Source organism: Grampus griseus (genome assembly GCF_964374135.1).
Source record: "Grampus griseus genome assembly, chromosome: 15".
Classification (NCBI taxonomy): Eukaryota; Metazoa; Chordata; class Mammalia; order Artiodactyla; family Delphinidae; genus Grampus; species Grampus griseus.
Window position 1 is genome coordinate 58099508 of NC_139009.1, and position 15925 is coordinate 58115432.

The 15925-nt window shown below is 40.0% G+C and overlaps 1 protein-coding gene across 5 annotated transcripts in view; it reads right to left on the minus strand.

The window, feature by feature from the left end:
- The window catches only part of NFU1 (NFU1 iron-sulfur cluster scaffold), a 32767-nt gene extending 24675 nt beyond the window's left edge, over positions 1-8092 (minus strand). The window contains exons 1-3 of one of the 5 annotated variants that reach the window (XM_082671732.1): positions 7970-8092; positions 5645-5745; positions 2062-2197 (exon numbers count right to left, since the gene is read on the minus strand). In XM_082671732.1, coding sequence (XP_082527858.1) covers positions 2062-2197; positions 5645-5745; positions 7970-8031 — 299 coding nt within the window. In that variant the 5' untranslated portion in view covers positions 8032-8092. Of the gene's footprint in view, positions 1-2061; positions 2198-3799; positions 3937-5644; positions 5746-7879 lie in introns of those variants that run through there. The other 4 variants (XM_082671733.1, XM_082671735.1, XM_082671734.1 and 1 more) reach the window with 4 other exon arrangements.
- Between the last annotated feature and the right edge of the window lie 7833 nt (positions 8093-15925).

Below are 15925 nucleotides of genomic sequence, written 5' to 3' on the forward strand. Positions count from 1 at the left end.
AGCGGCTGGGCCCGTGAGCCATGGTCGCTGAGCCTGCGTGTCCGGAGCCTGTGCTCCGCAACAGGAGAGGCCACAACAGTGAGAGGCCCATGTACCGCAAAAATATATATATAATAAATAAATAAATAAATTTATTAAAAAAAGAATGTTTTATACCTTATAAAGGCGAAAATTGCCCCATCAAACACTTGTTTCATACCTATATATACATACGTATATGTACATATTTATGTATATCTGTGTATGTATATGTGTGTATGTATATAGCGAGTCATAATATAAGATGTTTAATAGCTGATTCACCTTGTTATAAAGCAGAAACTAACACACCATTGTAAAGCAATTATACTCCAATAGAGATGTTAAAAAAAAAGTTTATTACTGTGGCTTGTATTAAAAAGTATAAAAAACAAATGTTCTAAGATATATTCCAATGTTTAGGTAGAAGGAAATGTGCATATTTATTAATTAGAAACTTTAAAAACGATTCCTGAGATAAGCATATTCCTGGTTCCCCTAAATGAGACACATTAAATGGCTGTATGTATACAGAAATAGTTATCTAAGTTTTATTTTCCCAATATCCTTGGCAATCAGTATCAGTCTTAGGTTACCAAAAATTTCAGTTGATGTGATTGACCTAACATTTCTTATTATAAATAACTTCTCTAGCTATCAGTTAAAAAGGGGTTTTATAATTTTATTGTTTGTGCTTTATCATTAGACATACATTTAACATGTCTTTAGTGAATTTAAAAGCTGTCACCACTGAATGTAAATTGGTGCAGCCACTATGGAAAACAGTATGGAGGTTCCTTAAAAAACTAAAAATAGAGCTATCATATGATCCAACAATCCCACTCCTGGGTATATATCCAGAAAAAATGAAAACTCTAATTCCAAAAGATACACACACCCCAGTATTCACAGCAGCACTATTTACAATAGCCAAGTAATGGAAACAACCCAAGCGCCCATCAACAGACAACTGACTTAAGAAGATGTGGTACACGTGTACAATGGAATACTACTTAGTCATTAAAAAGAATGAAATAATGCCATTTACAGCAACACGGATGGACCTAGAGAATATTATACTTAATGAAGTAAGTCAGACAGAGAAAGACAAATACTGTATGATATCACTTATATGTGGAAACTAAAAAATAATGCAAATAAATCTATATACAAAACAGAAGCAGACTCAAAGACACAGAATACAAACTTACGGTTACCAAAGGGGAAAGAGGGAGGGACAAATTAGGAGTATGGGATTAACAGATAAGGACTACCTAAAATAGATAAGCAACAAGGATCTACTACATAGCACAGGGAATTATATTCCGTACCTTTTAATAACTATAATAGAATATAATCTGGAAAGAAAAATAACTGAATCACTTTGCTATCCACCTCAGGCTAACACAATATTGTAAATCAACTATACTTCAATAAAAAATAAATAAAAATAAAAACTGTCACCACTCACTAGTTTATTAAAAAATCATGCCACATCTGATAACTATTATCATTTATAGTTCTGAGAGGAATATTTTAGAAACTATTCCATTTTGAAACATCTAGAAATCCAGCTATCCTTGAGAATAAAATGATCATGTTATTATTGTTTTCTAAAAACAGGGTTTTAAAGATTTAGAATGGATATTTGCCTCATTTTTTTTTTTTGCCACATGGCACGTGGGATCTTAGTTCCCCAACCAGGGATCGAACCCACACCTCCTGCATTGGAAGCATGGTGTTTTAACCACTGGACCACCAGGTAAGTCCTGCCATATTATCATTTTGATAGATTTTTTAAAAGGAAAAATATAAATTCTTATTTAGTCATGCTGCAGATCTCTTAAGTACATCCCTTTTCAGGAGAAGGGTTTCCTAATATCAACTCTTATTTTTCTTTATCTCTCACCTGAAAAGAAAATAATCTCTATACTGAAAAGATGCAATGCACATAAAAGTAAAATAGCTAAAAAAGGCTACCTTAACCCCCGAAGTCAGTTATTTATGTTTCTTGGTAAAAGCAAATTAAAAATAGTACTATACCTAGCCAGAGGGGAGCGAAATGCTGTAGCTGGTGTGGGAAAATCCATGGTCCTTGTCTCAAGAACTGGTTTTCCTGGAATAAACTTTAAACTGTTGGGATTTGGGGTATCTTGTGTTTGAATAAACATGTATCTCACTAAAAGAGAAAAAAGAAAGAATGTTATTCTAGAAAAAAAATGTTAACAAGTTTATGGACTATGAAGTGCTCATTTTCAGAGAACCAAAAGGAATACAGAAAATTAGAAAAAAAGAATATAAAGCTTTATTGCCCAAGCTTACAGAATAAGAATTGTTAAGCAACAAATTTATCAAAATATTTAGGATAACTTCACTGAATTTTATATTAATACTAATTATTTAGTTTTGTTACTCAACAGATTCTAGCAATATCCTACACGTAAGTAGGAAGGCATATCATAATTCAGGAGTCTTAGATGGATTCTATTTGGTAACTCAATACAAATTAGCTATAATAATAAATCATCATCACTTTCCAAAGTGCTGACATTTTTTAAAATAAATAAATTTATAATAATAACAAATGATATTTATTTTATGCTTACTTATTACAGAGACAGGGCTGAGTGCTTTATATATATTTAAGCCTTTAACAATCCTATGAAGAATGTATTATTGTTCCCATTTTACAAATGAAGAAACTGAGGCTTAGAGATAAGTAACTTGTTAAGTCACTAAGAGTTAAGTAACTTGTCCAAAGGTATAGAATTAGTGACATTATAAATTATCATGTAGGTAAGAATCTATGTGAATTACTTTCTAGAATATTTTAAAACTATCATTAGAGGGCTTCCCTGGTGGCGCAGTGGTTGAGAATCCGCCTGCCGACACAGGGGACACGGGTTTGTGCCCCGGTCCGGGAGGATCCCACATGCCGCGGAGCAGCTGGGCCCATGAGCCATGGCCGCTAAGCCTGCGCGTCCGGAGCCTGTGCTCCGCAACAGGAGAGGCCACAACAGTGAGAGGCCCGCGTACCGCAAAAAAATAAATAAATAAAATTTTAAAAGAAAATTATCTTTAGAGATTCTTTTCTTCTCTGTTCTAGGGCCATGATCAGATTGAGAATAAAAGAATCTTTAATTTCCTACCTTGCTATTATGATAACAGCTCATAGGACAAAAAGATAATACTGAGGTTTTAACAGTTTAAAACTATTAAACAGGCTCTGGTTACTTATTATGAAAATAAAACTTCTGACTTAAAAACAAACAAACAAATAGCACCACCCAATTCTCTTCTTAGAGCAGTATATGGAAATAAGTTAATTTATTGAGTAATTATCATGTGCTGGGCATGGTGCTAAGCACTTTATGTGAATTATATCATTTAATCCTTACATCCTGCCAAGGAGGCACTGTTTTTATCCTAATTTATAAATGAGGAAACTAAAGCTCAAAGTCACTCGGCTAGTTAAGTGACAGAGTCAGGATTCAAGCCTGGCCAATTTTCCAGCACTGACTTGTTTAACCACTGTGCATACTACCACTCCATAAGTATTAGTGCCAAGCATAAAAGAAAAATATACTTAAGATCAGTCTTTCTATCCTATCATAATCCTCATATCACATATCTTAAGAAAGAGTAAAATATCAAAAAACAACAGTTTTATTTTAAATTAGAAAGAGATTAAATTTGGCAAAACATATGGTTGGTATAAAAATGCTTTTCTTAACTGTTAAAAGAGAAGAGTCTAATTTGACAGCTGAGATTGTTTTTGCACCTCGCCATGCAGTTCCAGCTAACTGATATTGAGTCATTTCCTTGGTAAAGTAGAAATTGAAACTAAACTCCCATACGTTTTGCTTAAGTCACTGTCCTGTAAAGATATTAGTTGGTGACTTGGTGACCAGGCAAATCCTAAAAAAGAAAAAAATGAAAAATGATAACCTCAGTGTTGAAGTACTTGATTTAAAATATTTATACTTCCAACCAATAAATTCCTCTGACAATCTGCACTACAAGGGAACAATTTTTCAGATGGAACATTATATAAAGTGCTGCCGCCACTTTCTGTAAATATACAGAAAACAAGGTTCTTTTAACCCTGGCTCTGACCAATCATCTCTGTGGCCTTTCTTAATAATTTATTGGTAACCAAAATCTCTGCACATATTAGACACTCCACCAATATTTGAAGAATTAAATCTGGCTTTATTCTACTCAGTCCATTTGTGTAAAACTATACATGCAGAAAGAAAACTTTTTAGAAACACTTGAAGAACTATAAATGTAAAAAATTATTTAAGCGACTATAATCTACATATGTCTGAAACAGAAAATATGATAATATAGGATATCACTACATAAATTTTAACAATGAACAAAGGTACTTCAAAAAAAGTAATTTGACTAGGTATTAACAAAATCATTCCAGTCATAGCCTAAACTGGGTTAAATTAGGTATTTCAAAAATGACTCTCAGATCCATCATCCAGAAAGATCCTCTGAAAGTGTCATAACGGTTACAACAGGAGAGAAAGACTCTTGTAAAATAATCTTTCCTATTATGCTTGGTATAATAGGTAACAGATAAAAAGGTAGGCATAAGCTCCCCCTCAAATATAAATTAATGGTGCTTGAAGTCAATATCAAAGACTAAAATCAGTAGGTTTCCAATTTGAAAAGCCTAGATGACCACATGATTCAGTTCTACAAAATTTAAAAGTCTAATTAAAGTAGCTTAAGATGCTGAGTTGCTCAATATTTATGCCTAAATTCTTCTGTGACTCAAGGAGACAGGAACTGGCACTCCTGTTCTTGCCCCAGGATACAGAAGAGGTAAGGTCTCTACCCTGATCCAACTCATGGCATTAGCCAGAGTTAGCCACCTTCCAGAGTAGCATGGCCACAAGGAGGAGTTCAAGGTAGTGATGGAAATGGAGATGGGCCAAGAGCTGAATCCCAATTCTTACAGCTCCATAAGCACATATAGGTAGGCATTCACAGACAGACAGACACACATACACACACCCTCCCCAACAAGGTTCCCTAACCACGTGACAGTGGTCATATTGCAAAAATTTTCAAATCCTATCTTCATACTTATTTCCAATATTAAAGAAAATAAAAGCATGTAACATCAACAAGACTGTCAACAAAACCATAGTGATTAATGTTGACAAAAAAAGAAAAACTACATTCAAAGTACTATGTCCTAAGGCCTGGGTGAAAGCTAGAAACTTACTGATTTTAGAGGTATTCTTATCAAAATAAGGAGGGCAACAGCTTAAAATACATATGATTCTTTGAAACACAAACCCATTTGTAACTTCTTTCTATATTTTTGTTTCAGAAATCATTTATTGAGCAACTCTTATGTTCCAGAAGATGTGTTACACAAGAAACTGAGATTTCATAGAAGTACTGGACACTGTATTCAGGATTCTTGAAATTTAAGGTCAAATGACATGTGTAAGCAAATAATTATAGCAAAGTGTAATTTATGGCAGAAAAAAATGTTATATTCTTTTTATAGGCATCTGAATAGAAAATTTACAAATTCTCATTGTTCATGACCCACAAAATTTCATTCAGGCAGTTTGCTCTAAAAGAGATGAAATTTTACCTGTGTTACATAAGGTTGCAGGGAGTGGGAAAAGTGGTCTCTGGACAAACTGATGCAGAGGCTGTTTCTTAATGGTATATGGATTCATCATATGACAGAATCTACATTTAAAAACAAATAAAAATGACATTTTAAGAGATAATCTCTTAAGCTCAAGTTTCTACTTCTCATATATAAAACAACCATAATGAAAATAATAACAAACATGAATTTTCATTTTCCATCCACAACATTATTTCCACTCCCTCACACAAGCAATATCTACAAACAATTTAAAAACAAGAGCTCAAGGGGAGATTTACAGCCTTTATAACTGAGTGTATATAGAATATACAATACCTGGTGTAAAGAAACAGAAATGCATCTACATTAGTGATTTATAACCTGGAGTTCCAGACTCTTAGGTATGCATGAAGGAGGCAAAGAGCTACAAACTGTTTTTCCCATTTTAGATTTAAAAACAACTAAGTGATAGAGTCACATGGTTCAAAATTCAAAGGGAAGAAAAGTAAATACAGTGAAAAGTCTTCCTCCTTTTCTGTCTCTACCACCATGTTTCCATGGAAAGAGACAACCTATGCTATTTGTTTTGAAAGGCATTTCAATACCTCCAGAAGTCTAATCGAAAATATACTATTCTCCACCAAACTGCTAAAGAAGTCAACAGTCTATACGTGCTTTCTGACTGGAAACATATTGATGCTGCTTTGTAATAACTGGTTATTTTACTCTGAATATAGTCAGAATGAAATAACCAAAGTTACAAAACTTCCGAAGTGTTGACTGGCTTTTTTTTTTTTTTTCATGGATTTGGCTAATTAAAAACAAAGGGAGAAGGGAAAACCAAATACTACTAGAAAAGTAAACAAAAGGAGATGTTACTAGTGAAAAATTTTAGAAATCTGACGCAAGTTACATGAAAATGCAGTTTACTTTAAAATACTATTTCCATGCATTCCAATTTTCATTTCACAGGAGTCACTGAGGAATTTTAAGCATATTTATGATCACTTTTTGTTTTTTACGTTCCTCTGATTATTTTCAACCTGCAAACTCATGAAGAGGAGGGACTGTCTTCATTGCTGTCCCTAGCCACTAGCATGATGACCTACCTCAGTTCCTCATTTCTAAAATGAAGTTAATATTCACCGCTAACTCATAAAGACTGGGGCAAACACGGATCCAGATAATCCTCGTAAAGTGCTTACAACAGTGCTAGGCCATGTGGCATGTGTTCAATAAATGTTAGCTACCGCTATTATTAGTATGCAATAGGTGCCCAACAATGATTCATTAAATGGAATTCAGGTTTGGGGTGAAAGCATTTTTATCTATAGCACACTGCCTAAATCTTGGATACCTTGCAATATGGAAGTACACCGAGGACGGAACTACACCTGGAATACGGAAATTTCCTTTCAGCCCACAGAAAAGGCAGAATGGAGATGGGTTTTTGTATATTCTGACGGAGGTGGGTTTACAGTAATAAAATAGTAAAGGTGAGTTACATTATTCCAGGAAGACAGCTACTCAAAAATAAGAGAGGGAGACAGGAGGTGACTAACAAAAAATCCTTCTGCAAACCTAATTATTTTAGGAAACGCATTTCAACTTCAACAGCATCATTAGCACTAAAACCCCTAACAAACACTCAGGAGGTCAACCCTTGTTAGGCCCTCTTCTCCTTTTGTTCCATAAGAGAAACCAGGGTACAACAATCTACTGAACGTCCTCAGTGCCTTTCACCTAACCAGTGTTAACAGATGTCCCTGGGAAGCCAAACGCAAAGACAGGGCAAATGGAAAGAGGAAAGACGAGGGAACGGAGTGGGTTTGGTGGGTGGGGCGCGGAAATCTGGAGTTCCAGCACTTAGATGCTGTGTGACTTCAGATAGGTCACGTTCCCCTTCTAGGTAGGCCTCACTAAGAAAATGAGTGACATTCTGACGTTCTGATTTCGTGTTTAAAAGGCAGAGCGAATGCACGGGGTGGAGGGGCTGGAGGGGCCCCGATTTAAAAACAGCTCCTCTGTGGGGTCCCTACAGCCGGCCTCTGAGAGTCTCCCCACCACAGGGACTCAGGCACCGGGTCTCGGAGCCTGGGACAAGGCCGGCAGGGCCCGCCAGAACCGGGTCGCAGAGCTGCCTCACCGAGAGCTGCCCACCTCAGGGTTTAAACCCCCAACTTCGGCGATGGGGGTGGAACCAAAGGCAAGGTCAGGGGCACTTCTCCCCACCTGGTGTAAGAGAGGGCGGGCGCGGAGGCGACCGCTCTGCTGGCTAAGCCCAGCGGTACCGCTATATGCAGCCCCGGGCTCACCACTTACCGCCTCCGCAGCCCAGCGGCAGCCGCCGCAGCTCCCCGGCCCAGGAGGGCCGCCGCCGCCATCTTGGTCCGAGTGCGCAGGTGTGGGATAGGCCGCTCCACTCCCCCACAGCCTTCGCAGCGGCGCTCAAGCCCCGCGCAGGCGCAGGCCGGCCGGGATCTGGCAAGGCACCGTGGATAGCGCACCCTACCGGCCGCGCGCGGCTCTGCTGCGGATGAGCGGGGCGGGCTTGCGTCGGCTGTTGGAAATCATTACCTACCCACTTCCCGAGGCTGGGAAAGGGGGAAAAAAGAAATCCTTGCGAAGCTTGCGCAGGCGTGGTCAAGCAAGCACGAGGGACTCCGCACGCATGCGCGGAACAGTACATTGCTTTTCCCACTTAGATAGGTGCTGCGTTTGCACAGCCTGATCCTGCGGAACATCCTAGACCCGCCTATTGCCTCTGGTAGGAACCTGCTTGCCATTCAGGCCCAGTTCAGTGACTGTCTCAAAAGATGCCCTGAAGCATATACCCTGGGAAGGTTCTCGCCTTTCTCCAGCGAGCTGCCTGCTCTTCTCCCATGGGGCCCCTGTGGACCTGGGTTAGGCTGGGTTTGTGGACTCGGTCATGTTGGACCAACAAGCACAGAGAACTCACCTCGTGTGGAGCTGCCTTTTGCTGTATAAGCATGAGTATTGAGTGATTTCCAGAGCAAAGTACAAAAGTTCGTTAACTATTCTCCAGGATCTTACTGGGGTAAAAAGCTTTCTCTAGGACAGCTGTTCTCAAAATGTGGACTGAGGGCAGCAACCGCATGGGAACACGTGGGAAGTGCAAATTATCACACAGCACGTTAGACCTACTGAATCACAATCTCTGGAGCTGGGGTCCAGTAATCTGCTTGAACAAACCCTCCAGGTGATTCTGATGCAGGCTAACGTTTGAGAAGCACTGTTCTAGAAGATATGCGCAGAGGACTGGTTTCTGTAAGGGAAACAACACACCTGTTGTCGGACAAGTTGAGACCACATGGAAGGGGAGGCCTCTAAGGGGGTGGGCGGGGCTTCAGGCTGTGGCTGCTCTGGGGCTGGACACGTGAGCCTCCTCTGAGTGCATCTTACATTCTCAAGGCTGCGGCGTGTTGGCTTCTGTCTTTGCTGACCCATTCTAGACCTCAGTGTCATCCACGGCTTTCCCCTTTACTCTCTTCTAGACCTTGAATCAAGTGTGCAATGTGGCTCTTCCACCCAAGAACATACCCCAGTTAGGAACCATCTTGCTGTCTTCAACTTCTCCCTCTCTTATCTGTTCCTTCCCATAAGAAAAATCCTGCCTTGCCCCAAACCACCTTAAAACCACCACTTTTTCTTCCCCCAGCAAAGTCGAATGGCATAAAAGAGTTGTCTACACTTTTAGCCTCTAGTTTTTCACCTCCCACTCTTCAAACCACTGAAAGCAGCCTTCTGTGTCCCACTGGTGTGGGGAGGGGAGCTGATCTAGTCAAGACCACCCACATCATCCATGTTGCTGAACCTGAAGGATCCTTCTTGGGTTTTACCTTTCTTGACCTCTGGAACGTGGAATGCTAAGGGTCTCTCCCTCCCTTTCGTAATCTGATTCCTTGGCTTCCCTGGCACCACAACTGCCAATTTTTCCTATTATTTTTCTGGTTACTCCTTCTCCTTTCTCCTTTGCAGAATTTCATCTGCCCGCCGCTTAAGTGTTGGTGCTTTGGGGGACCTCATTCCGGGTAGTACTCTTACGATTTGTGTGTGTGTGTGTGATTAATTGACAAACTTCAATTAATTGACAAACTTCAGGGAGTTATGCCAATTAGCATTTCAGTCAGCCACCAAAATATGTTTCTCTCCCTTGCAAAAACTGGATTAAAAAAATTTGGGAGGGGGTCTTCCCTGGTGGTGCAGTGGTTAAGAATCCGCCTGCCAAGGCAGGGGACACGGGTTCGAGCCCTGGTCCAGGAAGATCCACATGCTGCGGAGCAACTAAGCCCGTGCGCCACAAGTAGTGAAGCCTGTGCGCTATAATTACTGAAGCCTGCACTCCTAGAGCCCGTGCTCCGCAACAAGAGAAGCCACCGCAATAAGAAGACTGCGCACCACAACGAAGAGTAGGCCCCGCTCGCCGCAACTAGAGAAAGCCCGCGCACAGCAACGAAGACCCAACGCGGCCAAAATAAATAAATAAAATAATTCTTTTTTTGCCAATTATTGGTCATTTACATTAAGTGGAAAACAAAACTGGTGAGAAACAGCACCTACAGTATGATCGCATTTACGTAAAATAGTTTGTGTCTCTGAGTATGTGCTTGTATGTGTGAGCATAAAGTGTCTGGAAGGCTGACTGCCAGCCTCCTTTCTCTTTCCCCTCCTCTGGCTGTTTTCAGTTCCTTAAATATGCTGAATTATTTCCCACCTAAGGGCCTTTGTATAAATTGTTCCCCCTTCAGGGAACAGTGCAGAAAGCCACAGGCAACCCCAGGCAAGGAAAAGGACCACTGCTTCATGATCCCAAGCCCCTTCCTTGCAGGAGGCAGGTGTAGAAAGAGGAGAAGAATGGTCTTTGAGCCTAACCAAGGGAAAGGAAGAAAGCTCTAAGGCAGATACAAGATGGAAGTTTGAAAGACTTGGCTAGATTTTTTAATACTTGACAGTAAGATAGAAAATAAGATAGTTTTTAAAGATGAAAGTAACCAGAAAGCAATGGGATTTGCTGAATTTCAATCAAGGAGTGAGGCAGGAAGAACAAAAAGATGACATTTAAGCCCTTTTTCTGATTGTATCTTACTGAACTCATTCTGTTCAAAATACTGGTTGTATATATATATTTTTAACCATTCCCTTTACTAGCTACTCCAAAGATATCCAGTTCCTCCTCATTCTTAGCAGATTTGACTTCACAGAGAAAAAGATAGAGGCCTTGGTGGTAGCAGTAGTGGCAACTGACTCTCTAAACTATTAAAGCCTTGCACAAGCTCACATACTTATCTCTTTCTGCTGAAGGCATCCAGAATATTCCACTTCAGGAGCTTTGTTTGGAACTACGCTTATCTACCTAAAAGTAGAGCCTCCCAAAAGATTTCAAGTGTTATAAATCCTCTCCCCAGGAGTCTAGCAGCCAGGAAAGATGGACTCTTATCACTGAAGAGGAGAATTGGCTCAGGGATAAGAAATCACCTAAGCAGACATTCTCACAAAGCTATCACATCTCTATTCTCATAAGAAACCATTTATCTTTTCCTAAAAATCATTTGTTTCCTCATAGGTGTCCTTCTCCCCTTCTCCTTCCCCTTCTCCTTCCCTTTGATGGAAGAAATGTTCACATACTGAGGTATGGGGAAGTTATTCTGGCTTATACATGATTTGGCTTGAACTTTATGCTAACTAAAATAGTCTGTCTTATCACTTGTCAACCATATATTGTACACATACTTTAACCATTGAAAGAATGTTGCCCACCATCCAGTTATATAAAGGGTTAAGTCACAGTCCGTTGCTGTGGCTCACAGTGGGAGCCCTGAAGGAAATTCAGGGGGAAAAAAACCAGCCCAGGATAAGGCATTCTGCGTTTTGAATAAACTGGTCCCTAGATAGTTATGATGCAGACCTCAGGAAGAATTTCAATGACCCTAGATTCTTGCATCTTCCCATACATAGCAGGTCACTAAAATCATTAACTTGAGATCGCTGTTCTTTGTGATTAGCAGTCATCTTTTATCAGGATCTATGCTTGACCGGCCAAAAACATCAGGTATCTCTGGGCTCCTCCCCTACCTCTTCAGAACAGTCTTCTCAGAGCTACTGAGAGGCTGTTTCTCAAGCTATAGTCCTGAGTTTGGCTTGAATAAAACTCTCTTCTATTCTTAGTTAGATTGTTTATTGATTATTTTGTTTGTTTGTTTGTTTTTGTTTTTCAGTACTCGGGCCTCTCACTGTTGTGGCCTCTCCCGTTGCGGAGCACAGGCTCCGGACGCGCAGGCTCAGCGGCCATGGCTCACGGGCCCGTACGCTCCGCGGCATGTGGGATCCTCCCAGACCGGGGCATGAACCCGCGTCCCCTGCATCGGCAGGCGAACTCTCAACTACTGCGCCACCAGGGAAGCCCTGCTTATTGATTATTTGCAGCAGCACCTTATTAAGATGATATTGGGTTGGACAAAAAATTCGTTCGGGTTTTTCATGAAGCCCGGGTTACGGAAAAACCCGAACGAACTTTTTGGCCAACCCAATATATATAAGCCCCAAATTCTAACTGCCACCATGAGTTATATTTTTCTGTGAATGCCCATGTAAGTATGTGAATAAAAATCTCTTTCCTCTGTAATAAGCTAAAGGGGAAAAGAATTTGAAAAAGAAGAGATACAGGTATATGTATAACTGAATCACTTTGCTATACACCTGAAACTTACACAACGTTGTTAATCAACTATGTTCCAATAAAAAAAAAAAAAACCTCTTTTCTCTTGCTAATCTATCATTTGGAAGTTTAATTTGCCAGCCGTCAAGAGTTGAACCTAAGAGTGTAGAGAGAGTTTTCCTCTCCAACACTGCACTAATCCTACCTCCTTCTTCCCATAGCAGAAGAGGCATCTTTCTTACCCAAAGCCAGTACCTCCACCTGTGTTCTCAGTCCATCTGCTTCCTTACTCCCCCTCCCAGTCCTTAGGGACTTCACCCAATTTATTATTTTTTTAAGTAAAATTTTTGTTCAGAATATATTAGATTTACACAAAATTTGCAAAGATAGTACAGATTGTTTCTGTTTATCCCTTACCCAGTTTTCCCTGTTGATAGCATCTTACATTACCATTATACATTTGCCACAGCTAAGGAACCAGCATTAACCAAACTCCACAGTTTTGCGTTATTCTCTTGGTTAGACTGGGGTTATAGGTTAGGGGGAGGAAGACCATAGAAGGAAGTGCCCTTCTCATCACATCATAGGGTTCGTGTTATCAACATGACCTATCACTGTTGCTATTAACCTTGATCATCTGGCTGAGGCAGTGTTTGTCAGGTTTTTCCACTGTGAAGTTACTCCCTTCTCCTTCCCCTTCCATACACTACGTTTTTGTTTTTTTTTTTTTTTGCAGTACGCGGGCCTCTCACTGCCGTGGCCTCTCCCATTGCGGAGCACAGGCTCCGGACGCGCAGGCTCAGCGGCCACGGCTCACGGGCCCAGCCACTCCGTGGCACATGGGATCCTCCCGGACTGGGGCACGAACCCGCGTCCCCTGCATTGGCAGGCGGACTCTCAACCACTGTGCCACCAGGGAAGCCCCGTACACTACTCTTTGAACGCACAACCCACACTTAAGTTTTGTGGAATTAAGCTCCACTTTGGGGAGATGGGGGAGCTAAATAAATTAACTGAAATTCTTCTGTATATGTCTTTTCTTCATTTATTTATTCAGTCATTTTTTATATCAGCATGGGCTCATGGATATTTACTTTATACTTTGTTGTAACCTAATACTATGTTATTTATTTCATTGCTTAAGTTGTTTCAGCTTTGAGCATTGGAAGTTCATTCAGGTTGGGTCTGTGCCCCTGTGATTTTATATATTATTATTTTTAGCACTCCTTTACTTTCCAGCACTACAGATGCTCCTGCTTCATTGTGTATATTTCCTGCTCCAGCCCTAGAATCTGCAATTTCTCCATGGAGCCCTGCTTCCATGGAGAAATTCCATTAGAGAATGGTTTTTAGAAACGAAGATCTGGGTGCTGGGTGTGCTTACTGTCCATTTACTATTCATTTTGTTATTCCTTCATCTTCATCTGCTCCCTCTCTACAGATTGTTTCTCCTTAGCTGCTGGCATACAGACATATTCAAGTGTTTCCCTCATTAATCCTTCTTTATCCATGTTCCCCACTGGCAAGCTCCCTAGATCTCTCTTCATTTCTGTTCGAGCTCTTAGCATGGTCACATTTTATATGAATTTGAAAGTGCTGTATGAAAGATTAGTAAAGTCTCAACTTGTGTGCAAAATATAAAATAAATACAAATATAAAAAACTGTCAGGTAAAGCACAATTTCAGGTGGGCTGAGGGAATTGTGATATTACCACATGTTGGTGCCACTAAAGCTGGTGAATCAAACAGAAATAGCTAACATTGATTGAGCACTTAAAGTGGGTCATTTTCTAAGCACACCTCATAGCAATCTATATCATGGGCATTTAATGTTATCCCCATTTTACAGATGAAGAAACTGAGTCCCTTAGAAGTTCAGTAATGTTTCAAGATTACACAGCTAGGAAATAATGGACAAGGGATCAATTTCCTATGCAATGTATTTCCATTTTATTGTAATTATATTCATTGGAATCCAGCCTTTTCTATATACATTTTACAATGGAGATTTATTCGTCAATTTTTAGTTCATTTCAAATTTTACCAACGGTTTCTACTACTGAGTTCTCTTGTGGCCACTATACCTACTAAATTCAAATTTCCTGAATCAAAATTTTGATTTAAAATGTCAAGATTTCAGTCTTCCATCAATTTTTGATGTGCAGTTTTAGCTGTTTTGAATTTTACTTGAATATGTCTACCAGTAGTATTCATTATAAACTGAAAAAAGGCTGACAGTTTATATTTAATTTTTGATTACTCTAAGAGAAAATTGTGATCCATTCCTCTCAGATAACGTAAGGTTTCTCTAAAGAGTGAAAAATAAAATATGTCCTTGAGGTCAAAAGGTCCTGCTCAAAAACAGGATGAGGCATGGGAGATCTGGTAGAACTACTAATTTCACAATATCTGACTTTAAGAATTCCACATGTAGCAATGGCGTTGGTCCCAAATCTCAGCACTGGAATATTGGGCTGCCTTCTGAAGGGAATACTTGGAGTCCTTTGGGCCTCTGGGCTAAGCTTACATAAAAGCAGGTTGAAGAAGTACTTGGTCTCCTTCCTTGTAGGCTGACATACTTCAATATGAGGAAAGATAAACTCAAGGAAAAAACACATGATGTAAGGGGAAAGATCTTCATCTTCAAATACAGAGAAACAGGTCTAAACCATTTATTCTTGGCTTTTCCCTGGGTCTCGCTCTGGTTCCTTCCACTTGGTTCTAACCTAGGGGACAACCCAAGGGCACCTCCTCCCTGGCTGGTCTCTTACCAACCAGTCTCAGGGCTGGCAAAAGTGAGTCATCAAAGGCTGTATGCAGAGAGACCACCCCAGGGGAGCTGGAGCTTCTAATTCTGGCTCTCCCTACAATTAAGGCAGAGATAAGTCACCACAGGTAAGCTCTGTCCACCTCTGCAGAAGGCTTCTCCTGCATCTCAGTGGGAGTGATGCATCTGAAAGGGTTTCCCCCAGAACAGTCTGAGTCACGATAAGGAAGACTACTTTTGGCTAATGAGAACTTGAAATAGAAAAAACATAAGAACTTCACATTGTAGAACTAGGTAGGGCACATATTTAAAGATAGATAGATGAATCAGATCTTAAATAAATCTTCAGAAAAAGTAGGCAACTCTGGCTTTATTCATGCATCTTATACTAGAGCTCTTTGGATCCCTGGATCTTCTTTGAACACCATGTCTGTGAACTCAGCCCATTACCAATTCTTCCTGAATCACGGATGTCAAGCTCATTAAAGCTTTGTTATGTTCTCAGATTCGGAAAGGACATAGGCAGGCAGGTTTTCCCCACAGTATGGATTTAAAAATTTTTAGGTATAATCCACTTCCACTAAAGATTTCTCTCTTTAGTTTCTTATGGTCTCTCTTTAGGGATTTTTTTTTTTTTGGAAGACTGCATATTAATGCAGGTCACATTCAGATAACACATTTTAGAAGTTCACAGGAAACTTTACATTGCAGGGAGCTCTGTGATTTTCCCAGCTCCGTCCTTATGGCTCCATTATCTTGTATTATTTCATTTATGCCTCCACAAACATCTAGATGAAAAGCAGGTCTCAGGAAATAACAATGCCAGCATTGGAAA